Below are 20,891 nucleotides of genomic sequence, written 5' to 3'. Positions count from 1 at the left end.
ACCAAAAATTGCTATGCTAAGAGACCTATTAAGTCACAAGTAACAGTTGTGCTCAGAAACTAGCTCGTTTAGGTGTTGAAAGGGACCCAAATCATTCAAGTATTTGGCATGACCTCTCCCACACTTGTGACATCTCTGACCAATTGGATGAATAAAGCAATGAGCTGCTTTGGTATAAAAAAATCGCAAGTGCTAATTTGTGTGCGTGGTAGGGTGCGCAAATGTCCCTCTGACACAAGGGTGGTTTTGAATCAGTTTTTCCTTGATGAATTGTTGCATGTGTTGGTCCATCATGAGGAGTTGGATCCAGGGCCGGCCCTGGGGCAATGCGGACGGTGCGACCACATCGGGACTCAAAAAATTGGGGGCCTCCAAAAATTGCTATGTTAAGAGACCTATTAAGTCACAAGTACAAGTTGTGCTCAGAAACTAGCTCGTTTAGGTGTTGAAAGGGACCCGAATCAATCAAGTATTTGGCATGACCTCCCCCACACTTGTGACATCTCCGACCAGTTGGATGAATATAGCAAAGAGCTGCTTTGGTATAAAAAAAGTCGCAAGTGCTAATTTGTGTGTGTGGTAGGGGGGAAATGTCCCTCTGACACAAGGGTGGTTTTGAATCAGTTTGCATGTGTTGGTCCATCATGAGGAGTTGGATTCAGTGCCGGCCCTGGGGCAGTGCGGACAGTGCGACCTCATCGGGCCTAAAAAAATTGGAGGCCTCCAAAAATTGCTATGCTAAGAGACCTATTAAGTCACAAGTAACCGTTATGCTCAGAAACTAGCTCGTTTAGGTGTTGAAAGAGACCTAGATCATTCAAGTATTCGGCATGACCTCTCCCACACTTGTGACATCTCTGACAAATTGGATGAATAAAGCAATGAGCTGCTTTGGTATAAAAAAAAGTCGCAAGTGCTAATTTGTGTGCGTGGTAGGGGGTAAATGTTCCTCTAACACAAGGGTGGTTTTGAATCAGTTTGCATGTGTTGGTCTATCATGAGGAGTTGGATCCAGGGCCGGCCCTCGGGTAGTGCGGACGGTGCGACCTCATCGGGCCTAAAAAAATTGGAGGCCTCCAAAAATTGCTATGCTAAGAGATCTATTAAGTCACAAGTAACCGTTATGCTCAGAAACTAGCTCGTTTAGGTGTTGAAAGAGACCCAAATCATTTAAGTATTCGGCATGACCTCTCCCACACTTGTGACATCTCTGACAAGTTGGATGAATAAAGCAATGAGCTGCTTTGGTATGAAAAAAAGTCGCAAGTGCTAATTTGTGTGCGTGGTAGGGGGGCAAATGTCCCTCTAACACAAGGGTGGTTTTGAATCAGTTTGGATGTGTTGGTCTATCATGAGGAGTTGGATCTAGGGCCGGCCCTCGGGCAGTACGGACGGTGCGACCTCATCGGGCCTAAAAAAATTGGGGGCCTCCAAAAATTGCTATGCTAAGAGATCTATTAAGTCACAAGGAACCGTTATGCTCAGAAACTAGCTCGTTTAGGTGTTGAAAGAGACCCAAATTATTCAAGTATTTGGCATGACCTCTCCCGCACTTGTGACATCTCTGACAAGTTGGATGAATAAAGCAATGAGCTGTTTTGGTATAAAAAAAAGTCGCAAGTGCTAATTTGTGTGTGTGGTAGGGGGGCAAATGTCCCTCTGACACAAGGGTGATTTTGAATCAGCTTGCATGTGTTGGTCCATCATGAGGAGTTGGATCCAGGGCCGGCCCTGGGGCAGTGCGGACGGTGCGATCTCATCGGGCCTCAAAAAATTGGGGGCCACCAAAAATTACTATGTTAAGAGACCTATTAAGTCACAAGTAACAGTTGTGCTCAGAAACTAACTCGTTTAGGTGTTGAAAGGGACCCGAATCATTCAATTATTTGGCAAGACCTCTCCCACACTTTGTAACCCGTATCGTTTGAGTGTGAAATCTCTAACCTGTTGGATGAATAAAGCAACGAGTTGCTTTGGTGTAAAAAAAATCGCAAGTGCCAACAAAGCCCAGTTATTATAGGTTTACATAGAGATTAGGCCTAACAGAGAGGAATCAATCGATAACTCCCCCACCATCTGCCCAGCCACACGCCTCGGTGCCTCCTTTACTTTCTCATGAGACACCGCCGCATTCTGTAGATCACCAATTCGCCGCCTATTTATCATGCCTGACCACCAATTTGACTTCTTATATTTTTATAGTGAACGGGGGTCTTCATTTTTTATTCCGCACCGAGCCACCAAAATGTCAAAGCCGGCTCTGGTTGGATCTAGGGCTATACTGAACTAGGGTATGTAGTTCTTGTGGAGATTAGTTGGAGCGAGCGATATTATTGTGTGCGGTTTGTCAGCACACGCGCATGAAAAACGCACACATCCAGATGAGGCTGACTGGAGGAGGACAGATTCCGAGCGTTGAGCGACGAGGACAGATTCCGAGCGTTGAGCGACGGAGCACATCGGGATAGCCGTTTCCGTTTGTTCCATCACGTGCCATATGCATGCATCCAAAGTTGTTCCACGAACCATCTATGGGATTCCACCGCCTGCGCGCCGCGCGCTCTTCGATCAGCGGCAGGCCGTCGGCAACTCGGCACCCGCGAACAATGATCCATGGGTGGTTGGGGAACCGTAAAACTAGACGCGTCCTCGTGCCCGAGCCATCGGGGGCTGCGCACCTGCGTTCGCTCGCCGTGTGAACAACTCGATCCCAGTCATCCGCGAAGGTGCTGTGCGACTGTGCGAGAGCAAGCTGCTCTGTGCCTCGTGCGTGCCGGATACTGACAGGCACCGGGAACGGTGGGCCCGCCGCCAGCCGACGCGTCGACCCCGAGCCGGCCGGGCCGGTCCGTTGGTTCATTCGGACAGCGGCTCCACCCGCTAAGGATGGATATGGATGGCGGAATATCCGAATTATTCGTATTCCGCTTAAAACGTTAATATGAATGTCCGTATTCGTATTCGATTTTAATATGAATGTTATATGGATATATCCGAATTCGACTTTGAGAATTTTTCTCTATCCGATTCCATATTCATATTCAAGAAATATCCGATCACATCCGTATCCGTCCGTATCTGCAAAGAAAAAATGATTAGTGAGACAATTTTAAACTTATCTCTATATCTAATTACTTAATGATGTACACTATTTAAATCATTTAGAAATCTAGATGACTAATAATATATTTATTTAAATTAGTAATGATATAAAAATTAACTTTAACTATTTAATATATTTATTTCATGATAAAATTATTTTATACAAGTCAAATTAATTATTCATTTAATGATGAAATATTTTTTATATATCTTAATTATTAAGTATTTAAATATTTATTTATTTTACATTTAAAATTAGTATTATATATTTAATATAAAAGCTATATCTAGATAATTATATTCTTTTTTATTAGCTATCTTCTAATCCTTTACTTTCTACTTGTATAATGATTCTGATCTACAATAAAATTATTGACAAAATAAATTGATACTCGTGATAGCTCTATGTTTTAAATTGAGAAGGTATTCGGATTCGAACTATCCGTTTTATATTCGTATCCGATAAGATCCGCATTCGCATTCGTATCCGGATTAAAATATGGTAAAAAATGACATTCGAATCCAAATTCATGCGTATCGTATCTCAATCCATCCTTACCACCCGCCGCACGTGCCCGAGCCATCGGGGGCTGCGCACCTGCGTTCGCTCGCCGTGTGAACAACTCGATCCCAGTCATCCGCGAAGGTGCTGTGCGACTGTGCGAGAGCAAGCTGCTCTGTGCCTCGTGCGTGCCGGATACTGACAGGCACCGGGAACGGTGGGCCCGCCGCCAGCCGACGCGTCGACCCCGAGCCGGCCGGGCCGGTCCGTTGGTTCATTCGGACAGCGGCTCCACCCGCTAAGGATGGATATGGATGGCGGAATATCCGAATTATTCGTATTCCGCTTAAAACGTTAATATGAATGTCCGTATTCGTATTCGATTTTAATATGAATGTTATATGGATATATCCGAATTCGACTTTGAGAATTTTTCTCTATCCGATTCCATATTCATATTCAAGAAATATCCGATCACATCCGTATCCGTCCGTATCTGCAAAGAAAAAATGATTAGTGAGACAATTTTAAACTTATCTCTATATCTAATTACTTAATGATGTACACTATTTAAATCATTTAGAAATCTAGATGACTAATAATATATTTATTTAAATTAGTAATGATATAAAAATTAACTTTAACTATTTAATATATTTATTTCATGATAAAATTATTTTATACAAGTCAAATTAATTATTCATTTAATGATGAAATATTTTTTATATATCTTAATTATTAAGTATTTAAATATTTATTTATTTTACATTTAAAATTAGTATTATATATTTAATATAAAAGCTATATCTAGATAATTATATTCTTTTTTATTAGCTATCTTCTAATCCTTTACTTTCTACTTGTATAATGATTCTGATCTACAATAAAATTATTGACAAAATAAATTGATACTCGTGATAGCTCTATGTTTTAAATTGAGAAGGTATTCGGATTCGAACTATCCGTTTTATATTCGTATCCGATAAGATCCGCATTCGCATTCGTATCTGGATTAAAATATGGTAAAAAATGACATTCGAATCCAAATTCATGCGTATCGTATCTCAATCCATCCTTACCACCCGCCGCACGTGCCCGAGCCATCGGGGGCTGCGCACCTGCGTTCGCTCGCCGTGTGAACAACTCGATCCCAGTCATCCGCGAAGGTGCTGTGCGACTGTGCGAGAGCAAGCTGCTCTGTGCCTCGTGCGTGCCGGATACTGACAGGCACCGGGAACGGTGGGCCCGCCGCCAGCCGACGCGTCGACCCCGAGCCGGCCGGGCCGGTCCGTTGGTTCATTCGGACAGCGGCACCACCCGTAAGGATGGATATGGATGGCGGAATATCCGAATTATTCGTATTCGTATCCGTTTAAAATGTTAATATGAATGTCCGTATTCGTATTCGATTTTAATATGAATGTTATATGGATATATCCGAATTCGACTTTGAGAATTTTTCTCTATCCGATTCCATATTCATATTCGAGAAATATCCGATCACATCCGTATCCGTCCGTATCTGCAAAGAAAAAATGATTAGTGAGACAATTTTAAACTTATCTCTATACCTAATTACTTAATGATGTACACTATTTAAATCATTTAGAAATCTAGATGACTAATAATATATTTATTTAAATTAGTAATGATATAAAAATTAACTTTAACTATTTAATATATTTATTTCATGATAAAATTATTTTATACAAGTCAAATTAATTATTCATTTAATGATGAAATATTTTTTATATATCTTAATTATTAAGTATTTAAATATTTATTTATTTTACATTTAAAATTAGTATTATATATTTAATATAAAAGCTATATCTAGATAATTATATTCTTTTTTATTAGCTATCTTCTAATCCTTTACTTTCTACTTGTATAATGATTCTGATCTACAATAAAATTATTGACAAAATAAATTGATACTCGTGATAGCTCTATGTTTTAAATTGAGAAGGTATTCGGATTCGAACTATCCGTTTTATATTCGTATCCGATAAGATCCGCATTCGCATTCATATCCGGATTAAAATATGGTAAAAAATGACATTTGAATCCAAATTCATGCGTATGGTATCTCAATCCATCCTTACCACCCGCCGCACGTGGAGCCGACCGTTGCGGGCGGCCTCGCGCGCACGGCCACCGCATGCGTTGCGCTTGCGCAGCCCCACGAATCCCCCCCGCCCCCAGCTTCACGTGCGCCTGCCCTGGTCCCCAGATGCCCGCCACGAGGGACGGGTGGTCCCACGAGCCGGCGCGACGACCACCGCGCCCTCCGGGACCCTACCTGCCTGGGACATGTACTTGCATCCGGAAGTCTCTCTCGGCCCTCGTCTCAAGTCGCAACTTGCATCGCGACCCGACACGATCTTGGAGTACTCCGGCCGCGCCGACGACTCCATGGAGGAGACAGGAGAGAGCCATGGCGCATGATCGATCAACAAGAGATGCGCCAATCATTTTTCCCGTGCTCCGATCCGTACAGCCTGGGCTACAGAGGACGGGAAGGCATCTCGTCGCCGCGCGGGCCCCGGCGTCGGCGGTCGGGGGCTCGCTTGCCGGCGGCCACCGCCAGCCACCGCGACGCGCCTGATCAGCCTCTGCCCGCTGCCGTCCTATCCGATCCGGAACAGTTGGTGGCGCGAGGATCGCGGATCGATCGGCGCCGGCGGCCGCCGAGGGAACTGGCCATGCCGCGCCACGCACGTGCGGGTGCATGCAGCAGCAGCCAGCGCCGCGTGGACGGCTCAGGGTAAGCGGCTACAGTGCATGCCGGCGACAGTGGACGATGAGGTACGGCGCACGCAGGTACTGGTACAGTACATGTAGTGGCTGTCGCCAGTCTACGAGCAGTCGGTATGGTGACGAACTGATCTCTCCGGATTCCGATAGGAGAGTCCGAGCGACCGGCAATCACGAGCACCCGGCGGCGGCAACGCCCCGATCGACGACTGTGGCCTGCTCCATCGGAACATGGCAGTCCAGCGCGGCCCTCAGGAAAGCATCCGCCGCTGTACTGTGCATCCCCAAAAGTTTCCGTCCCTATCCCGCGACGACCATCCAAATCTACCCGATCCGGTCGCCGGCGGGGATCTTGCGCTCCCGGTCAGCCGCCGGTCGCCGTCGCCCGTCCGGTTGCGCGTCGCCGGACGACGGCGAGGGGCCGACCGATGAGACCGACGGACCCGCGCGCGGAAAGCGACGGCTCGCTTCCGATACGATGGCGCGTCGCCAGCGAGCGACACCGGCCGGGCCGTGTCTCGCGGTGGTGGGCTCGCCGTGTCCCGGCGCTTAGGGGACACGAGGGTGGTGCCGCGCGCATCGGACCGTGTTCCGCCGCCAGGGCCCAGCGTTCGCCCCCCGGCACGGCGACCCCGCGCTCCCCTCCGGCCTCCGGACAGGGACTGTGCGTGAACGGTTAGGCCGATCGATCGAGCGGGTACCTGTTCGTGGGGCATCTACGCCATGGCTGGTAGCAGGCTAGCACCACTAGCAGCTACTACCTACTAGTAGCAGCGTTGGCTGCTGGTCATGGCCATGAGCTGATCTGCCCGGCCGGTAGGCAACCAAAGCTTGGTGCCATATCTGGATCTCATCAACATCCAAAGCTTTATTGCGGATCAGCACCACGAAATGTACATGACGTGGACATCGGGACATGCTGTTTGGGGCCACGAGGAATTGAGGATCGAGGAGCGCATCAAGAAAGACTGGATGGCAGGGCATGGTCATGACAGGGTACTGGGACGTAAGGGACCTGCCTGGGCAACCAGGTTTGGAGGAACAGGGAAGAACAGAACGCATGGAAGAGACCCACTTCAGAGGAAGAAAGAGTTGCCCAGGTTCTGTTCTGCTCTGTTCCGGTGCGAGTTGCCCGGCCCGCCGTGCACCGGTGAGGCGAAGGGGTCGTTCTCCGCCGCGGTGGCAGGTTCCTGTCCGCCTTTCCCGTTGGAAATCACTTGCACGACCGGCCGGCCCCGGTGAAGATCACCGCGTGCCATCATCCTCCCGCTATCGAGTTGGACTGTAGCGCGAGGCGTTTAGCTGCTTGCCCGTGATGGGAAACCACGGTGAGATCGACGGCTTTTCTGAGCGCGAGCGCTTGGCATTCAAGTGGTGTCGTTTTGGCGGCCCGGAGGCCAGTGGAGCTCGTGTGATTGAGGCAAGTGTTCTTGTTGTGTTCCCGTCGCTGACTATGACTACGGGGCCTAGTTCTCCAGTGCCGTAGCGGCGATGCACGGTTACGCAGCGGCAGAGCCATCAGTCATCACAAGAAGGTGTAGGCGAAGGCGAATACAAGCCTCCAAAGCGCAGTCCACATGCAGAAATGCCTTACACTTCTCTGAAGGGAGACCGTAGCAGATGTGCACAAGTCCAGCGCTGATCAAAGAATGTGTTGGAACGGAAGCATCCGAAAGGTTTATTACTCCTTTTGGTATCAGTTCAGTTTATGGCAAGCCGGAATCAAATCTTCAGACTTCAATCCTAAAACTTGCAAATACCATCCGCATCATCTCAGAGGGTAGTAAGCATGGACTGTATACATCTCTGATGGTTACTTTTTCCGGCCTTCCCCAGGTATCAGTTCAGTCATATGACATGGCCCAACGCTTCGGACTTCGAAGCTAAAACCAGCAGCTCCCAATCAGATACCAACAGAGTGCTGTAAAATCTCAACTCTGAGAACAGAAACATAGCCAATGGCATGTAAATCGCACATTGGAATACCTGTGCATGCTAATTGTATGACCAAGAGAAGCTTCAGTCTAATGACAGGATCCAAGCCTTCAGACTTCCAACCTAAATCTTATAACATTCAATGTAATTATCAACAACGAGCTCCAGATGTCACTGCCAAAGAGTCCCTTGTGAATTCAACTCGACTACATATTAGGTGCTTCCTGGATATCCCATAAGGTCGATTCTATGACTTGAGCCAAGAGGGTTCAGACTGCAGTCCAGAATCTTGCCACTTTATGCCCTAAATTATCAAATTGAGTTCCCCCGTCTGCAACTTCTGGAACAGATGCAGTTCAAAGTCATTTCTAGTAAGCATCAATAAGCTGCAAGACGCCCCAGAGCTTCTCTTAGAGAACACAATTGATGCCTGATACTAATATCCATCGACCTTCCTATGAAATCATACAACAGGTACTATTGGACTATCGCTCATCAGGGTATACAAAGGAGCATGAAGGCACAGAAGCACAATAAAGCCGACAGACTCAAGGAGGCATAGTGACAGGATAAGAAAGTTAAGCACTGGTACACTCAGACTCTGTTGATCACTAATATACAACAGAAATTTGGGTTCACCAAATCCTGACGATATGTACAAGTACCATAATGTTAAATATTGTCAAGTCCGATCATCACCCAGTTACCATGGACCTGTCAATGTTCTTCGCAGGCAGCGTTTCTTCTGTGCATATGGATTGCTGACCACTTCCAGGACCTGTTTGGAGAACAAGTCTTGTGATCAGTTATCTAAACAAGACAATAGTACCATGTGCATATATATGTGCAAGAGGATTTGCAAATAAAGAGTAAACTTTATGGACAGTACAAGGATTGCAAAGAAAAGAAAAACTACAAAACAGAACACCCAAAAAACTGAAACGCATGCAAGAGCCATGCACCATGATGCCATCAGACCTATTTACAACTGGACTCTGCATTCTGCAACGAGGCAATATTTGCCAGACAAACGGCTAAGTTGATCTAGTTATTGCGATAACCTTACCATAATACCACTTACCATGACAAATGGACGGCACGACTACTTAACATACACATAACATAATGGAGTGTATGATATATCCAAAGCTTTATGTATATAAGAAACTCATGGATATATCAAACCTCCAAGTGATCAAAACAGAAAGGTGACGTAAACTCTTGATGACTATACTGGAACATTGTAAGGGAAAAGAAGGTTTAAGGCTGTAGTAAACCAACGTTTATTCATTTTTGCAAAACAAACAAAAATCACATAATTTTTGCTAGAGCTGACATATGGTAACGTTTATTCTAGGGCATTACAGAGTTCAAAGTACCCATTGAAGAAAACACACTCAAAGTCACTGTAGTCTATTCAAAATTTTCCCATTTAGTGTGTTCAAGGGTTGCATGACATCATGGAGTTACCAATATGATACATTTAGTCAGTAAAAACAAAAATTGTAAAAGATAGTAGGGTTTCGGTTTTCTGCTAGCAGTTCTAAGGAAATTTCAGAGAACTACACTTCTGCTCAAAATTATTGTCACGCTACACATATTGTATCGCCATTATAAAAAAATATACATACTTTCTATACATTATCAGAAAATTATACTTGTTGGCATGAGCTGGTATGTCAGGCACACAAGTCAGCCACCCTAAAGCTAGCAGAACCACATATGCCTGGCACGTTGGTTCCTGTGCTCAGTACGTCCTAAATGTGTAATAGAAATATAGAATGATAATATGTGTGAAATATGTTCCACGACAAAGCTTGCAAAATATGTAGCCTTATAATAGTCTTTACTCTTTAGCAGACTAGTGTGGCCAAAATTTAAACCAAGATTCTAAAACAAGATTCCATTCTGAATCATTCTATGAGTCTTACGAGATTTTTGCTTTGTGTTAAGTGAGTGAACCATAATCAGAAATCAGTATTTAAAACTACATCCATTGGAAGTGTAAATACAATGCACAGAAAAGTATGTTGGGCACATTAAACGCGGTACTTATCCCTCCTACCCTGACTTCTGCTTCCCCTTCTGTGGTGTAATTAACTAGGAATGGCGAAATCAACCGGCATCCTAATAAACACGTTTAGGCTGCCCACATAAACATGATTGCCATTATCATCCCTGACATAATTATTTCCTCTCCACCTTCAAGAAAGGCTGCTGCCTCTCAGGTACGTCACAAGAACACAAACTCCCTAAGCCTCTGGTGTAACAACCGATGAGGCTGTCCCACCAGTGTACAGGTTCTCTCTTGCTTGGACGCATTTGTCCAAGCGCTGCTGCTAGATTAAACCTTTCCAAAGTGCTCATGTTCAACGTGTGAATCAAACTATTAGAGGACCATAAATAACAAACCTACAGCAGACCCACTACAGTCACAAGTTCTCGTGCATATCTTATGCTGTAAAGATCACTTTTTCAGTTACAAATTATGCACCTCCCTTGAAAAACAAAAATAAAAGTGGTCTTGCTCTCCCTGATAGATTCGAGTCAGAGATAAAGCTGCATGGTTTGACCTCTGACTTTGGTTAACTAACCCACAAACAATCTAGATGCAACTTTCTGGATGAATAGTACTATTCTTTAATGACCACATCTACCCTAATTTCCATACGCACCGAAATCCAATGATAGACCAGCAACAGAAAGTCACAAAACCACTTCAACCAATGTTATGAAACAATGCATTCATATGAACAAAAAAAGATAACAGCCTAGTTTCCTTCGATCTTCTGATTGGAAGAGTGAAAAATACTCTTGAATTCACTAGTTGAAAAAAACAAGAATGCATCCATTAAGTGCAGGGTGAAAAAAAAAAAGAACATCAAGGATGGAAGTTTGACCCCAAAAAAAACTACCTGATTTTTCTGCATTTCCATCATTTCTTCCTGAAATTTGAGAAAACAAACAAAATTACTAACTTAAAAAAAATGCTAATATTATTTATAGAGATGCTTATAAAGAATATGAGGGCACGAATTTGAAAGTAGACATTGGAGAACAAATAATGGTTCCTAAAAGATATATTTTGTCGTTCATTAAGGCACAAAAGTGTATCCACAATTGCAGTACCATAGTTCAGATTTTGCAAGCTGGCACTGGTGTCCATTTTAATTTGGCAGTTATTTTTTGGGGAGGCGGAAGATGCAGTAGTTAATAGCATGGGATAGGATTACCCACCCCTGTTTGGAATTCGGATGAGGGGGGATTGCTCCAAATCCTATGCCCCTCTCAAAAATAATGATGAGGTAAAAGTTGGTCCACTAAAATAAACTCGAAGGCAAACACCTGTGCAATGACTTTGCAGTAGTTATCGAAGTTCAAAATCTATATTATATTTAAGAGACAAGGTTCATGTTTTAATCTCAAGTGTTACCTAGTTTTTCAGTTAAAGCCCAGCTCATGCAATTTTGAAAAAAAAGTGCTTCTTCTTTGAAAATTGTTGGGCTGTTTAAATTGAAATGGCACTTTACTTCAATTCTTAAAATGGCCTCATCTTTTAAGTTTGTTCCACAATTCAGTTGTGCTCATATAAAAAATTGTTTCAGTGAGATCCAACACAACACCTGATCAAACGGATTTAACTAAAGAATTGAACATTTTAAAAGTTTAACAATTCAAAGTGAATAGTCCTCTCAGCTTCTCAGTAACCAACTTCCAAAGTCTTAGGACAAGTAACTGTAAATACTTCAGTAAAGGACTAAGCATTTGCTGTCCAACCAAAATCCGTGAAATAACTGGTGATGTTAGCAAATGGACAGACATGCAAATGTAGTCAAAATTCCTTCCTATCAAATGATGGAAAATGTACAGAAATGGTACAACATGATATATAGTTATATACCTGCTTCTTCTGCAACTCTGCCTTCAGTTCCTTGAGTTTCTGAACTTCAGCTTCCAACTCCATGGTATATGCCTGTAAATCATAAGAGGTATCACTGAGACATGTACTCAGAGGAAAAGATTTTGTATCAAAGTTGCACGCAGCAATATGCTAGGCCAGACCCAGACCTGCCTTTACCAGTGACTACCTTATCGAGTACCCATCGTTTTCAACATGGCATAGGCAAGGCCAATGTTCTGATTTATCAGAATTGTAATACAATATTTTAGCTCATCAACTTGCAATAGGAGAAACAGCTGCTACTTAGTATGCAACACAGACAGATGGCAGAATTCTAGAGAAGAGTACTACCTGCTTCCGGGCACGGGATCTAGCTGCAGATTCCCTGTTCTTGATCATCCTCCTCTGCCGGCGCTCCACCACCTTCTCCACACCCGCACCGCTCCTCCTCCCCCTTATCACTCCCTCAAATGGGTACGGCACCGGCGCCATGGGTGAGGACAGGTCCCCGTTCCCCTTGCCCACGGAGTCCAGCTGGGCCACCGACGTATCCACCGGGCTCACAGTGACGGCAGCACTCGCCATCCCCGCCACCCCAGGCATGAGCCCGTTGCCCATGCCCTGATCCCCAATCCCCATCGGCGCAAACCCCATCGCGCCCGCCCCGGTGTCATTGGCGGCCCCGAAGTTGCCGAAAAAGATGGAGGCGCCATTGCTGACCGCCTGGATCGGCCGCGGAGCCACCGGCTGCGCGGGGACCGCCGCCGCCATCGCCGCGGCGGCGGGGTTGTCCCGGACGACGCCGGCCCGGACGAGGAACTCCTCGAGCGTCATCTCCCCGAGGGTCGGCTGCCGGCTGGGCTGCGGCTCCGCCCCGGCGGCCGTCCCCGGCGGCGGGCCCTCCCGGACGAAGTCCCGCCAGACCTCGTCCACCGTCTTGACGCTGAGCGTGCGCGGCAGGGTGAGGGAGCCCTGCCTCTGCAGCGCGGCGCCGTCCTCGCCGGGCGCCCCCGCCGCCGCGGAGGCCGACGCCATGGCCTGGCTCTCCTCGGCGGTCCAGATGCTCCGCAGCAGCTCGTCCATGTTCATGGAGCCGAAGTCCTTGCCGAGCCCTCCCCCCATCCCGCCGAGCGTGCTCTGGAACTCGTCGAACGTGAGCGAGTAGATCGACCCCTGCCTCGACAGCGGGCCCGGCCCCGCCGCCCCCCTCCGCTCGCCGTCCTTCAGATCCATCTCCCCCCTCCCTCACTCCCACCGCGGCGCGACGACGACGAGGAAGCCGGCCGGCCGGGATTCGCGGCGCGCTATATAGGTTGCTTGCGCGCGAGCGGAGACGGCAAAGCGACGGGGCGGGGGCGGGCGCGTGCGCGGGCGCAATCGATGCGTGGGAGTCGACGACCGAATTGGAAGGCAAGGGACTGTGCCGTGGCGGCCCGCGCGCCCTCCGCCTCCGCCGCCTCGGTGGTGGTGGTGGTGGTGGGGTTCGGTGGGCGGAGGCAGGCGCTACCAGTCTCGCCTGCTCGCCTAGTCGCCTCGCCGCCTCGGCTCGCCTTGGTGCGGGGGGTGCACGCGCGCGGCGTGGGCGGGGGTCAGAGTGCGGCGGGGGACAGGTGTCCCCTCCCCGCGGCTGTGCCTATAGTGGCCCGCTGCCGCCGAGATCCTCTGCGCCCGCCCACCAACGGCCGCGCCGCACCTGTCGCGCGCCGCCCGCAGAGGATCCGGGGGGCCGCCCCGTAGTGGGGTGGGCGTGGGGGCGCGCTACGTGGCGGCGTGCGGAGGACGCGGCCCGGGCGGACGCGACGTCCGGCCAATCAGGGCGCGCGACGTGGGGGCGCGGCCAGCCATTTTTTAGGAAAATTTATCTACAGGTTACTCTCGATACGTGATTTCGTGTGCTGCGTATTTCATTCCCTTAATTAGTCTGCAGCACACCTTAAATATTTATTTTTGTGCGCTGCACATTACCTCTTAAACAATTCTTTTTCAGTCTAAAAGGTGAGAGAAAGCCAAGTAAAAGGATCAAAATGTCCCTAGCTATATTACAAGGCCTTCCAAAGCCTTCCACGTGCCGGGGTCGTCGGTGCCATGTACACCACCCACATCCCCATCATCGTGCCCAAGATCTCCGTCGCCGCCTACTTCAACCGCCGCCACACAGAGCGCAATCAGAAGACATCATACTCCACGCTGCAGGGGGTCGTCGGCCCCGACGGCGCCTTCACGGACGTCTGCATCGGCTGGCCGGGCTCCATGCCCGACGACCAGGTCCTGGAGAAAAGTCGATGCTCCACCAGCGCGTGGCGGCCGGGATGATGCGCGACTCGTGGTTGGTGGGCGGCGCCAGCTACCCGCTCACCGACTGGGTGCTGGTGCCGTACACACACCCAACCTGACGTGGACGCAGCACGCCTTCAACGAGAAGGTCGGCGACCTCCGGCGCATCGCCGTCGAGGCCTTTGCGCGGCTCAAGGCGCGGTGGCGTGCATGCAGAAGCGCACCGAGGTGAAGCTGCAGGACCTCCCCGTGGTGCTGGGCGCCTGCTGCGTGCTCCACAACATCTGCGAGCTCCGCGGCGAGGAGGTGGACCCGGCCATCCGCTGCGAGCTCGTGGACGACGAGACCACGCCGGAGAACTCCGTGCACTCCGAGGCCGCCAAGCACGCCAGGGATGCCATCGCGCACAACCTGCTCCATCGCGGATTCGCCGGCACCACCTTCTTCTGATCTCACCGCCCTACACCACGCCGGGAAATTGGGGATCGATGCGATGACATCAGATCAGGCGAAGCGCGGCCTCCTCGCGGGCGAACGGGCGGAAGCTCGGCGTGCCCAAGCGGAACGGTGCTGTCGCGGACGGACGGGAGGCCGGTGGCCCCGCAGACGCGCGCGGGCTCTGCGCCAAGGCCGGCGCCGTCGCCAACGCACCAGCGCGCACTGGGTGGGCGCAGGGGACTCGGCGTGAAGGCGGCGCCGGCGCGCGCTGGGCTCGGCGTAAAGGGGCGGGGGGCTCCGCATGAAGGCCGGCAGGCGGGGGCGGCCGTCCCAGCCCCAGCCCTAGGTCTTGCTCCTCCACCGTGAATGGATAAGGAATCGAAGGGATAAGGTCCCGGTGGAGGAAATACAGGGGACATTTTAGTCTTTTCAGGTCATGTTCTTTCATCACTCAGAACTAATTCAGGAAGTTGTTTAATGGAGTCAATGTGCCACACACAAAATTTTCCACTCAAGGTGTGCTGCAAACTAATTCAGGAAGTGGAGTGTGCAACGCACAAAATCACGCTTTGAGAGTGTTCTGTAGACAAATTTTACCATTTTTTTACACCCCCACCAGACAAGAACAGGAGTCACCCACGAGGCCGCCATCCCCGGCGGGCGCCGCCGCGGCCGTGCGGCCGGCCGGTGGGGCCGCGCCCGGCATGGGGCCGATTGATCAGCTAGCTGGTCGCGTGGTGCCGGGGTTTTGCGTGGCGTGGCGGGCGGCTTCCGGGAAGCATCGTACCTAAGGATGGAATCGGATCGGATACGCATGGAATCAGATTCGGATAGTACTTTTTACCACATTTTAACTCGGATACGGATACGAATTCGAATGTTGTCGGATACGATGCAAAACGGATGTCTCGAATTCGGATATTTACTTGATTTGGAACATAGTTATATTCGTTTGTTTTATTCATTATAAATATATTTCGAAGGTATCACTAAGTCATTATACAATAAGAATTAAAGTATGTAATTATTGTAGTTAAGAAAAAGACATCTCATCAAAACATATTTATCCATAAATATTTAAATAGTTAATAATATAAAGATATAAATGTAAAGGAATAAATATTTAATGGAAATATAGATAGTTATAAAGAATAAATGGAATAAAGTATATTTATAATTTTATCAATAAGTGGATAAACCAAAGTAAATTAAAATCAATATGATTATCCATATAAAACACAGCTAATTAAATTGAAATTAATTAAACTTAATCTTTATATATCATTAGTAATATTAAACCTTGTAGCACATGTCATTTATTCATGATCACTCTTAAATAGTTCTACTAAATACATTATTATTAATACTAAAACTAATATGTCACTAATCATTAGTTATATATATAATTTTTTATAGTTTTCTATGTGCTCATTCTTATTCGAATACGGATGTTGCGGATATTGTCGAATACGGATGTGGAATCGGATAGAGAAAAATGAGGGAAAATGAATTCGGATATATCCACTTTAGTACCCATTACAATCGGATACGAATACGGATATTCATATTAGGTGCGGATATGAATATGGATATAAAAAATTCGGATAACCATTTCCACATTCCCACCCTTAATCTTACCTACCAGATCTGGGGTAACATGGGGGTGCCCTTTTTTGGCTTCCCTGTGCCTCGTGCTCCGTACTGGTAGCACTGCACTGCTGCCAGTAGAAAAAAAATCCGGCAGTTAAAGTAAGCTCAGAGGATCAGGCGGTGAGATCGGGGGAAGATTTTACAGTCATTTTCCTTTCTAGTTTGGACAGAGCATTTAGTGTTTAGTTGGTGAAAAATTTTGAGTTTTGGTACTGTAATATATTTCGTTGTTACTTGACAAATAATATCTAATTATAAACTAATTAGGTTTAAAAGATTCAGCTCGTGCTAATCAGTTAGACTGTGTAATTAGTTATTTTTTCAACTGCATTTAATCCGAAGATTCGATGTGACGGGTATTGTACAAAATTTTTTGGGAACTAATCAGGGACTTGAAATTCCTTTTTCATACACCTGCATGAATTTAGTTGAATTTTGTGGGATTCAAACTTTCAAACAGGCTCTGGGGGTGTTAAGTATAATCTTATTAACAGTTTGTCGTTGTCTACCAGCTTTGACGGCGAGTTAAGGGGTATTTAGTTGGTGAAAAAGTTTGGGTTTGAGTACTGTAGTACATTTTGTTGTTATTTTGTAATTAATATTCAATTATGAATTAATTAGGCTTAAAAGATTTATCTCGTCCTAATCAGTTAAACTGTATAATTAATTATTTTTTAACTACATTTAATGCTTCATGTATGTGTTTGAAGATTCGATGTGGTGGGTAGTGTAATTTTTTTTTGAGAACTAAACACCCCTTAGGAATCTGATTTCCAACAGGGAGCCTGGTTTTTTCTTTAAAAAAAAAAAACAAGCTGCCTGGATGCCAACATGTGCGACGGGGATGGGCGCGCGCGCATGCTCTTGGCGTGAAGCGAAAGGCTGCGCCACGGTGCAGTGGCGCACGCATGTGGAGTACAGATCAAAGATGCCGCGAAGAGGTCTTAGCAGGTGGGCGGGAGATGATGAGTAACCGTTCCCCAAACTTTGGCGCACATTAAGCACTTTAATTTTCTTTTGAAAAGGAAAAACACTTCATTTTAATTTAAACCCATCATACATTCGATGTGAGATTTTTTTTCGAAAAAGCATTCGATATGAAAATTATGTGTGAGAATTATATGTATACGGTTGGCATTGGCAGAGTGACCGCTCGGAGTTTGCAGCAAATAAGGGCGCGGAGACAGGGGGCGGGCAGAGGCCTGGCCCCCCATGATCCCCAAATTTGCACTACAAATTTTAATTTTGATTAAATTTTTATATAAATTTATATGGTTGGCCCCCCCTAACAATGAAAAAATCACCATCCTAGCTCCGCCCTGGCAGCAATCACATGTTTCGGGGGAAAAGATATATAACGCCATTTTATACCACCAAGAAATGAGCACACCGTTCTTTCCCCCTTTTTTTCCTTCCAAAATATTTCTTTTGTTGTGATACAATACGTCACTTCGTCCCTACACGGCAACAAGAGATATAAAGCTATCTTTTTTTAGATAATGGAAATAGTATCCGGCTTTGACCTCGAGAGGCTACAGCCAAAACAAAGTTTGCAGCCCGAAGGACTGCAATCACTCACACATGACTAAGCAAGAATTTTGCAGCCAGCCAACAGTTTGCTGAAAACACTTATTAAGAGCAAATTCTATTACTAAATTTCCAATCATGGTTGGCAAAGATCTGCATGACCAGAACCTCCATGGTTCGACACGCCTCCTGTAGCTCCTCCTTGTCTTCATCACACCTTTGTAGCAGAGCCCATAGCCTGAGCCAGTGTGTGCCCCGGTAAAGTACCTGCATGTAAGTTTTAGATGGTGATCTGTTAAACACTATGTCATTCCTACTAAGCCAGATAGCCCAACATAAAGCAGATGCTCCTGTTAGCAGTTTTCGTTTTAACTTGGTTCCCACCCTTCTAAGCCAATTACCAAATAAATGAGTAATACTTTGAGGTGGAGTTAAATCAAAGGTATAGTGTACAACTCGCCACAGGAATTTGGCCACATGACAGTCAAAAAAGAGGTGTTGAATAGTTTCATCACTAGAGCAAAAGCAGCACAATTTGTTACCATTCCAGTTCCTTCTTATTAAATTATCTTTAGTAAGGATAACACCTCTTTTTAGATACCACATAAAAATTTTAATCTTCAGGGGCATCTTTAATTTCCACAGATGTTTGTCAAACTGTACATTACCATTGCTAATAAGTGCATTATACATTGAGCTAACGGTGAACGTACCGGCTTGAGTCAGATTCCAACGAAAGGCATCAGCATTATTATTTAACTGAACATGACTAATGCGAGCAACCAAATCATGCCATAAATATAGATTGTGACCTGTCAACGTTCGTCTAAAGGACACGTTAAGAGGTACTCGATCGAAGACTGATGCTACCGTTGCATGTTTTTTCCGCACAATATTAAAAAGAGAAGGGTATTGCTGTCTAAGTGTATGACTACCTATCCATTTATCTTCCCAAAAACGTATTTGATTGCCATCATTTAACTGAAATGACCCAAAAGTCAGGAAGGAATCTTTTACTTTCATGAGACCAGCCCAAAATTGAGAGTCCCCTGGTTTCTTTTGAACTTGAGCAATAGTCTCATTCTTTAAGTACTTCTTTCTTAATAAGCTCTGCCACATACCCTCCTCATTAATGAGCTTAAACAACCATTTACTCAACAAACATCTGTTTTGTATATCGAGGTTCTTAATGCCTAACCCCCCGACTTCTTTAGGTTGACATAAGACATTCCATTTGGCTAATCTATATTTCTTTTTTATGTTCTTCTGATTGCCAAAAGAATCTGGACCGATAATAGTCTAGTCTTTGAAGTACCTGTTTCGGTACTTCGAAAAAGGATAACATAAACATCGCTAGACTAGTTAAGACTGAATTTATCAGAACCAAACGTCCACCGACCGACATATGTTTTCCTTTCCAACTACTAAGTTTTTTCTCAAACTTTTCCTCCACGATCTGCCAATCTGCATTCCTTAGCTTCCTAAAATGCATTGGTATGCCAAGGTATCTAAAAGGATACATCCCAGATTGACAACCAAACAATTGCGAGTAATGGTGTTCCATCTTCTTAGCTTGTCCAAAACAAAAAATTTTGCTCTTGTGAAAGTTGATTTTAAGCCCAGATAATTGCTCAAAAGCACATAATATCATTTTCATATTAGTAGCTTTTTCAATATCATGGTCCATAAACAGGATGGTGTCGTCAGCATACTGCAAAATAGACAAGCCACCATCTACGAGATGAGGAACAATCCCATTAACCAGACCCTCGTCCTTGGCTCGATTTATTAATATTGCTAACATATCTGCAACAATATTAAACAAAATAGGTGATAGCGGATCTCCTTGTCTCAAACCTTTCAAAGTTTGAAAATTTTGTCCCGTCTGATCATTAATTTTTATGCCCACATGACCCCTTTGAATGAAAGTTTCAATCCATTCACACCATTTTTGTGAGAAACCTTTCATTCGCAATGTTTGTTGGACGAAACTCCACTTTACTTTGTCATATGCTTTCTCAAAATCTATTTTAAAGATGACTGCACTCTTTTTTTTCCTATGTAGTTCATGAATGGTCTCATGTAAAACGACGCCCCCCTCCATGATATTCCTACCAGGAAGGAATGCAGTCTGTGTAGGACTAATAACTTTCTGTGCCACCAGCGAGATCCTATTAGTGGCCACTTTGGTGAAAATCTTGAAGCTTACATTAAGCAAACATATGGGTCTGTACTGTTGGATTCTAATGGCGTCTTTACACTTTGGTAATAAAATAATTGTTCCAAAGTTGAGGCTATAAAGAGGTAGCTCCTGTTTATGAAACATTGCGAACATTGCCATAAGGTCATCCTTAATTGTTCCCCAAAAAGCCTGATAGAATTCAGCCGGGAAACCATCAGGCCCTGGGGCCTTATTATGTTCCATTTGAAAAATAGCCTCTCGTACCTCCGCCTCAGTAAACTCTGAAGTTAGGATCTCATTTTCTATATTCATTACTTGGGGAATGTCATCTATTCGAGTCTCATCCAGATTAAAATTATTATTATCTGATGGACCGAAAAGACCTTTGTAATATGTGGTGATATATTTCTTTAATTCATCATCGCCACTTACTATATGGTTCCCATCCTGTAACTTATAGATTCTCGTTTTCCTGTGTTTTCCATTGGCAATCAACTGAAAGTATTTGGTGTTTGAGTCACCTTCAAGTAACTCCTTAACATTTGCCCGTTGATACCATTTAATTTCTTCTTCTCTAAGCATTTCAGCCAGCCTAGTTTTTAAGTATTGTTTTAAATCCACCT

The 20,891-nt window shown here is 45.7% G+C and overlaps 1 protein-coding gene and 1 pseudogene across 2 annotated transcripts; one reads left to right on the top strand and one right to left on the bottom strand.

Moving 5' to 3' along the window:
* Window positions 1-8,701: 8,701 nt before the first annotated feature.
* LOC120678832 (bZIP transcription factor TRAB1-like) lies at window positions 8,702-13,802 on the bottom strand. Of its 2 annotated transcripts, XM_039960222.1 has the most exons (4): window positions 12,549-13,801; window positions 12,198-12,269; window positions 11,212-11,241; window positions 8,702-9,074 (listed from the first exon to the last, which is right to left on the bottom strand). In XM_039960222.1, exons 1-4 carry the CDS (start codon window positions 13,428-13,430, stop codon window positions 9,000-9,002), a joined length of 1,059 nt encoding a protein of 352 aa, XP_039816156.1. In that variant the 5' UTR covers window positions 13,431-13,801; the 3' UTR covers window positions 8,702-8,999. The 2 variants fall into 2 exon arrangements, with proteins under 2 accessions (XP_039816156.1, XP_039816157.1); XM_039960223.1 differs by lacking the exons at window positions 8,702-9,074; window positions 11,212-11,241 and adding an exon at window positions 11,292-11,641 and having other exon boundaries at window positions 12,549-13,802.
* LOC120678195 lies at window positions 13,578-15,000 on the top strand (annotated as a pseudogene).
* The last annotated feature ends 5,891 nt before the right edge of the window (window positions 15,001-20,891 follow it).

The sequence above is a fragment of the Panicum virgatum genome, chromosome 6N (genome assembly GCF_016808335.1).
Source record: "Panicum virgatum strain AP13 chromosome 6N, P.virgatum_v5, whole genome shotgun sequence".
Taxonomy (NCBI): Eukaryota; Viridiplantae; Streptophyta; class Magnoliopsida; order Poales; family Poaceae; genus Panicum; species Panicum virgatum.
This window is presented reverse-complemented; position numbering and strand designations above follow the sequence as displayed.